The sequence below is a fragment of the Dendropsophus ebraccatus genome, chromosome 10 (assembly GCF_027789765.1).
Source record: "Dendropsophus ebraccatus isolate aDenEbr1 chromosome 10, aDenEbr1.pat, whole genome shotgun sequence".
Taxonomy (NCBI): Eukaryota; Metazoa; Chordata; class Amphibia; order Anura; family Hylidae; genus Dendropsophus; species Dendropsophus ebraccatus.
Genome location: NC_091463.1, coordinates 102,365,251 through 102,373,676, shown reverse-complemented (window position 1 = coordinate 102,373,676; position 8,426 = coordinate 102,365,251). Strand labels below are relative to the sequence as shown.

General features: G+C 49.8%; 1 protein-coding gene across 1 annotated transcript; it reads right to left on the bottom strand.

Annotated features, from left to right (window-relative positions):
• Positions 1-609: 609 nt before the first annotated feature.
• Positions 610-1,917, bottom strand: LOC138766620 (uncharacterized). The gene has a single exon (XM_069944211.1). It carries the CDS (start codon positions 1,915-1,917, stop codon positions 610-612), a length of 1,308 nt encoding a protein of 435 aa, XP_069800312.1.
• Positions 1,918-8,426: the final 6,509 nt, after the last annotated feature.

The following is an 8,426-nucleotide window of genomic DNA, read 5'->3' as shown; positions in this document are numbered from 1 at the left end:
AGCATCATATGAAATAATGTCAGTGCACAGTGTGGAGCGAGCAGCTCCGGCCGCACGCTCCATAGTGTACAGTGGAGAGTTCTGATGCGGGCGCGCACGGACGCACTGCACTACCGGCTGGGATGTTCTTTTCAGAGATCGTCCGTGACCTGGCCGGGTTACAGAACGGCCGGTCTCTTACAGTGTGTGCACATAGCCTAACAATATAACAACCACCAATGCTTATACAGAAGAAACGTCCGTTTTCGCCGCGATTTAATGGACTTCAATGTAATGCACTGAAGTTAATGGAATGGAACAATTTTTGGACGTCTTTTGCAAACAGCGGACATTGTTTTTAGTTGGTCACACGCGGTTTTTCTTTTTTCACCGTCCTTTCTCCGTTTTTACAATTAAATTCAATGGACTTTTCAATTAAAGAGAAAGGGCGATCAGTCACCTGACCTAGAATAACGGACCGACAGCCGTCACTGCACTGACCAACGGCCAAACCGCCAAATGACGGACATCATATTATCTTTTCAAAACCAGAGGGGGAAAATCCTTGTGTGAACATAGACTAACAATGTAACATCCCCCACAGCTCTGCACACCAGGGATATAAAAGACTCAATAAAATAAAGGGGAGATTAATGAACTAAGAGAAGAAGAAGGCGCAAAAGGTCCATGAACCAGCGCAGGAACCACTAGAACCACAGTAAGAACCAGCACAGGAACCACTAGAACCACAGTAAGAACCAGCGCAGGAACCACCAGAAACAGTGTAAGAACCAGCGCCAGAACCACTAGAACCAGTGTAAGAAACAGCACCAGAACCACTAGAACCAGTGTAAGAATGAGCGCAGGAACCACTAGAACCCGTGTAAGAACCAGCGCCGGAACCACTAGAACCAGTGTAAGAATGAGCGCAGGAACCACCAGAAACAGTGTAAGAACCAGCGCCGGAACCACTAGAACCAGTGTAAGAATGAGCGCAGGAACCAGTAGAACCAGTATAAGAACCAGTACAGGAACCACTAGAACCAGTGTAAGAATGAGCGCAGGAACCACTAGCACCAGTGTAAGTACCAGCGCAGGAACCAAAAGAACCAGTGTAAGAACCAGCACAGGAACAACTAGAACCAGTGTAAGAACCAGGGTAAGAACCACTAGAACCAGTGTAAGAACCAGAGCAGGAATCACTAGAACCAGTGTAAGAACCAGCGCAGGAACCACTAGAACCAGTGTAGGAACCACTAGAACCAGTGTAAGAACCAGCACAGGAACCACTAGAACCAGTGTAAGAATGAGTGCAGGAACCACTAGAACCAGTCTAAGAACCAGCGCAGGAACCACTAGAACCAGTGTAAAAACCAGCGCAGGAACCACTAGAACCAGTGTAAGAACCAGCACAGGAACCACTAGAACCAGTGTGAGAACCAGAGCAGGAACCACTAGAACCAGTGTAAGAACCAGCGCAGGAACCACTAGAACCAGTGTAAGAACCAGCGCAGGAACCACTAGAACCAGTGTAAGAACCAAAGCAGGAACCACTAGAACCAGTGTAGGAACCACTAGAAGCAGTGTAAGAACCAGCACAGGAACCACTAGAACCAGTGTAAGAACCAGTGCAGGAACCACTAGAACCAGTGTAAGAACCAGCGCAGGAACCACTAGAACTAGTTTAAGAACCAGAGCAGGAATCATTAGAACCAGTGTAAGAACCAGAGCAGGAATCATTAGAACCAGTGTAAAAACCAGCACAGGAACCACTAGAACCAGTGTAAGAATCAGCACAGGAACCACTAGAACCAGTGTAAGAATGAGCGCAGGAACCACTAGAACCAGTGTAAGAACCAGCACAGGAACCACTAGAACCAGTGTAAGAACCAGTGCAGGAACCACTAGAACCAGTGTAAGAACCAGAGCAGGAATCATTAGAACCAGTGTAAGAATCAGCACAGGAACCACTAGAACCAGTGTAAGAACCAGTGCAGGAACCACTAGAACCAGTGTAAGAATGAGCGCAGGAACCACTAGAACCAGTGTAAGAACCAGCGCAGGAACCACTAGAACCAGTGTAAGATCCTACATAATACCTGAAGACACCTTATGCCGAGTGGATGAGTTAGAAAACGCAGCAATGATGGTGATCCTGCTGTAATACTGATAAATCCCCCTTCATCTCACTGTACATATATGGGGTGAGTGCCGGGCGCGGTGATTGTGCAGGTTACCTCCACCTCTAGCCCAGATCACTACATAGAACAATAACCCCCACATTACAGATGGTTCCGGACAATGCGTACTGACATTAGATGGGTGGATGATGTGATCTGATCGGGGGTAATTAATGTGCAGGGTACAACGTCCGCGTCCGTGCCGGATTCCCAGAAGAATGTGGCTTTTTTTTTGGAGGGGTAAAGGTGAGATCAGTGATGACAAGTAATAGATTCAGAATACGGCCTTGCTGATTCCAAATCCATTTACATACGGTGGAATATATCAAAAAAATATTTACTCAGTATGTAGCATGAGAAGTGGAGAAATCAATAAATGAAAAGCTGATGGTGAGAGAATTCTGGAGCAACAGTGACATCTAGTGGTCACAGCGAGGAAATGTACAGGAGAATGGCCAGAGCTCGACTGGAGGAGCCGTCCTATACCGGCAAAAAATCACAAAGAAAGTATATAGTCGCATGGGCCTTCAAACAGCGCACCTCCAGCTGTTGCGAAACCACAACTCCCATCATGCCTGGACAGCTAAAGCTTTGGATTTGGCTGTCCAGGTATGATGGGAAATGTAGTTTTTGCAACAGCTGGAGGGCCGCAGTTTGGAGACCCATGGTTTAGCGTGAGGACGCCCCTCCATACGCTTTACTCACATAGGGAATCGGACGGCACTCTGATGATACGCTGGAAGGGAAGTCCTGGCACTCACCTGTAATGCCTCAGGCTGTTATTACTGCAAGTTTTATATAAGTGATGGAAACGTGAACACAGGACGCCTGTCACCGGTATACTGGAATCCCAGCCATAATAGTGACAGCTAAAGGGTCTCCGCAATAGTGACAGCCAGAGGGACTCCGCAATAGTGACAGCCACAGGGACTCCGCAATAGTGACAGCCATAGTGACTCCACAATAGTGACAGCCATAGTTACTCCCATAGTGACTCCACAATAGTGACAGCCATAGTTACTCCCATAGTGACTCCACAATAGTGACAGCCATAGTGACTCCGCAATAGTGACAGCCATAGTGACTCCACAATAGTGACAGCCATAGTGCCTCCACAATAGTGACAGCCATAGTGACTCCACAATAGTGACAGCCATAGTGATTCCTTAATTATTACAACTTCTCAGGCTCCCGCACATGTGAGGAGGTTTGGAACTTGTTCCCCCTTTGCTGTAAAAGTCATAGACACACCAATCTTTGGTGTCTAATGTAGAGGGACAACATACTTGGTGGTTACAGTCACCTTAAATAGTGAGATAAACCAAGGCAGCCAGGTGGTGGTAGCTGGGGCAGGTGGTGGTATTAGCTAGGGCGGGTGGCGGTATTAGCTAGGGCAGGTGGTGGTATTAGCCGGGGCAGTGGTGGTATTAGCTGGGGCAGGTGGTGATAGCTGGGGCAGGTGGTGATAGCTGGTACAGGTGGTGGTAGCTGAGGCAGGTGGTGGTATTAGCCGGGGCGGGGCAGGTGGTGGTAGCTGGGGCAGTGGTGGTATTAGCTGGGGCAGGTGGTAGCTGGGGCAGGTGGTGGTAGCTGGGGAAGGTGGTATTAGCTGGGGAAGGTGGTATTAGCTGGGCAAGGTGGTGGTAGATGGGGCAGGTGGTGGTAGATGGGGAAGGTGGTATTAGCTGGAGCAGGTGGTGGTAGCTGGGGCAGGTGGTGATAGCTGGGACAGGTGGTAGTAGCTGGGGAAGGTGGTGGTAGCTGGGGCAGGTGGTAGCTGGGGAAGGTGGTGGTAGATGGGGCAGGTGGTGGTAGATGGGGAAGGTGGTATTAGCTGGGGCAGGTGGTATTAGCTGGAGCAGGTGGTGGTAGCTGGGACAGGTGGTAGTAGCTGGGGCAGGTGGTAGTAGCTGGGGCAGGTGGTAGTAGCTGGGGCATGTGGTGGTAGCTAGGACAGGTGGGGGTAGCTGGGGCAGGTGGGGGTAGCTGGGGCAGGTGGTAGTAGCTGGGGCAGGTGGGGGTAGCTGGGGCAGGTGGGGGTAGCTGGGGCAGGTGGTAGTAGCTGGGGCAGGTGGTGGTAGCTGGGGCAGGTGGTAGCTGGGGCAGGTGGTAGTAGCTGGGGCAGGTGGTGGTAGCTGGGGCAGGTGGTAGCTGGGGAAGGTGGTGGTAGATGGGGCAGGTGGTGGTAGATGGGGAAGGTGGTATTAGCTGGGGCAGGTGGTATTAGCTGGGGCAGGTGGTATTAGCTGGAGCAGGTGGTGGTAGCTGGGACAGGTGGTAGTAGCTGGGGCAGGTGGTAGTAGCTGGGGCATGTGGTGGTAGCTAGGACAGGTGGGGGTAGCTGGGGCAGGTGGGGGTAGCTGGGGCAGGTGGTAGTAGCTGGGGCAGGTGGGGGTAGCTGGGGCAGGTGGGGGTAGCTGGGGCAGGTGGTAGTAGCTGGGGCAGGTGGTGGTAGCTGGGGCAGGTGGTAGTTGGGGCAGGTGGTAGTAGCTGGGGCAGGTGGTGGTAGCTGGGGCAGGTGGTGATATTAGCTGGGGCAGGTGGTGATAGCTGGGGCAGGTGGTGATAGCTGGGGCAGGTGGTGATAGCTGGGGCAGGTGGTGGTATTAGCTGGGGCAGGTGGTGATAGCTGGGGCAGGTGGTGATAGCTGGGGCAGGTGGTGATAGCTGGGGTAGGTGGTGGTATTAGCTGGGGCAGGTGGTGGTATTAGCTGGGGCAGGTGGTGTACCTCTTTAGCTCTTGTCACGGGGCCTGAGTGGTATTTGCTCTCCCCGGGTCCTAGACACACGCAGTATAGGTGCAGGTGCAGTGCGAGGTCCAGCAGTTACTTAAAGGGGTGCAACTTTTATTGACTTTATTTAAAACGTGCAGTACACGGTATAATAGTCTGCACTATAGGGGCAGTACACAGTATAACAGTCTGAACTATAGTGGCAGTACACGGTATTCCAGTCTTCACTATAGGGGCAGTACACGGTATAACAGTCTTCACTATAGGGGCAGTACACAGTATGACAGTCTGCACTATAGGGGCAGTACACGTTATAACAGTCTGCACTATAGGGGCAGTACACGGTATGACAGTCTGCACTATAGGGGCAGTACACGGTATAACAGTCTAAACTATAGGGGCAGTACACGGTATAACAGTCTTCACTATAGGGGCAGTACACGGTATAACAGTCTGCACTATAGGGGCAGTACACGGTATGACAGTCTGCACTATAGGGGCAGTACACGGTATAACAGTCTTAACTATAGGGGCAGTACACGGTATAACAGTCTTCACTATAGGGGCAGTACACGGTATGACAGTCTTCACTATAGGGGCAGTATACGGTATAACAGTCTTAACTATAGGGGCAGTACACGGTATAACAGTCTTCACTATAGGGGCAGTACACGGTATGACAGTCTGCACTATAGGGGCAGTACACGGTATGACAATCTTCACTATGGGGCAGTGCACGGTATAACAGTCTGCACTATAGGGGCAGTACACAGTATGACAGTCTTCACTATAGGGGAAGTACACGGTATGACAGTCTTCACTATAGGGGCAGTACACGGTATGACAATCTTCACTATGGGGCAGTGCACGGTATAACAGTCTGCACTATAGGGGCAGTACACGGTATAACAGTCTGCACTATAGGGGCAGTACACAGTATGACAGTCTTCACTATAGGGGAAGTACACAGTATGACAGTCTTCACTATAGGGGCAGTACACGGTATAACAGTCTTAACTATAGGGGCAGTACACGGTATAACAGTCTTCACTATAGGGGCAGTACACGGTATGACAGTCTTCACTATAGGGGCAGTACACGGTATAACAGTCTTAACTATAGGGGCAGTACACGGTATAACAGTCTTCACTATAGGGGCAGTACACGGTATGACAGTCTACACTATAGGGGCAGTACACGGTATGACAGTCTTCACTATAGGGACAGTACACGGTATAACAGTCTTAACTATAGGGGCAGTACACGGTATAACAGTCTTCACTATAGGGGCAGTACACGGTATGACAGTCTTCACTATAGGGGCAGTACACGGTATGACAGTCTTCACTATAGGGGCAGTACACGGTATGACAGTCTACACTATAGGGGCAGTACACGGTATGACAGTCTTCACTATGGGGCAGTACACGGTATGACAGTCTTCACTATAGGGGCAGTACACGGTATAACAGTCTTCACTATAGGGGCAGTACACGGTATGACAGTCTTCACTATAGGGGCAGTACACGGTATGACAGTCTTCACTATAGGGGCAGTACACGGTATGACAGTCTACACTATAGGGGCAGTACACGGTATGACAGTCTACACTATAGGGGCAGTACACGGTATGACAGTCTTCACTATGGGGCAGTACACGGTATGACAGTCTTCACTATGGGGCAGTACAGTAGTTGAACAGTCACTTGAAATATACTGGAAATGACTTAGACTTCATAGACAGTGGGCTACCTTAAGGGGGGACCTGTCCAGACCCCTGAAGGGGGAGGGGCTCTAACCACCTTGAGGGCCTGGCAGTAGACTTACTGTTGTGGTACCTCCTGCAGACTATTGCAGTGCTTCTGTAGTACTTCCTGCAGACTATTGCAATGCTTCTGTAGAAATATCAAAAGCCCCACAGATGGTTGCTGGCCGCCAGGCCAGGCCCTGGACAGTCCTTCAGTAGAGAATGCTCTCGCTCACTCTGACTAATCTGCCCCAAACCTGCTCTGCTTCCCCATATATACCCCTCAGGAAGCTGTCTGATTGGGGGACCTCATCAGGAGACATACACAGTAACTAGTGATTGGTTACAGGAGTAGCAGAGGGACTACCATGAGGCACCCTCCACGGGGATTGGATCTCAGCATTGTAGCCAGAAACTATGTGCAGCAAGTCACATGGGCAATTAACCCTTAGTAAACCTTTCCTTCAGCTGTGCCTGGTAATAGTAGAGATATAGTGAGACATCTAGTGGTGGGAGAGCAGTACTACAGCCTTCAGTCCTCAGAATACACAGCCTATGGCTTTTCTTTCAGTGCCGGACTATGCTAAAATAGTAACGGCCCCTCCGTTCTGGGACGTTACAATAGTGCACAGATCTGATGGCTACAGTCTCTTTGGATTACAACTCAGTAATAAACAGTAGAAAACACAGCAATACAACTTTATAGGGGGCAGTTACTTACCCTGTAATCTGAATACTTACCATCCAATAACCCCCTGCAGGAAGGCTGGGTAACTGGGAATTACTGAGCTATCATCCAGCTAAGACCGGGTATTGTTACAGTACTATGTCATTTTAGAGAAAACGCTGCAGTAATGGAACATGTGTGAACACGGCCCAAGGATCTGTGATACTTCTAGCATCCTGCGGCGGCGCTGACATGGCGGCGGCCCCCCTCGCCCTCCCTTACATTATGTATGATGTGAAGTTTTGCACTTGTGAATGTTAAAGCGTCCTCTCCACTTTCCTTATGGGAGAAGCCGTCCCTGCCTTGTCTTTTGAAAACAAAAAGCTGCATTATTTTATGGCCCCCCGAGTGCCGTACAGCAGCCTGCCGCCCGCCGCCTGTCAGCGCATTCAGCACTTCTGAACTTACAGCTGCTCTGATGACTATGAGAAAAAGAATGAAGTTAGAAGACACTGATCACACTGACATTACTCTTCACTGGCCCCGAGCCCGAAAGCTGCCGAGCAGCAGAGCCATAGACCCGGGCGGCGGACTGAGAGAGGAGAAGACTTAAAGGGACAGAGGGAGGAAAAGGATTAAAGGGGCACTCCAGAAGACCCCATAGGCTGCCAGATAGATGGAGGAAAAGGCTTAAAGGGGCACTCCAGCAGACCCCCATAGGCTGCCAGATAGATGGAGGAAAAGGCTTACAGGGGCACTCCAGCAGACCACCATAGGCTTCTATAATGTAATGGCACTACTATAGAGATACTTCTATATTATAATGACATTACTATGGAGATACTTTTATACTATAATGACATTACTATGGAGATACTTCTATAGGGATATAATGACATTACTATAGAGCAGCAGAACAATAACCAAAGGGAAGGAAGAGTAATGCTACATAATAGACATTGTTGCCATTTCAGGACCCTCAGGAATAAGGATGAGGACCCCCATTAGGACAGGCCTGTACCACCAGTGCACATTACCTGCAGGATACACAGACTAACTGGCCATGTCTCCTAATGCAGCAGTGTATTATACAGCACAGGTATAAGGCGCTCACCCAGCAC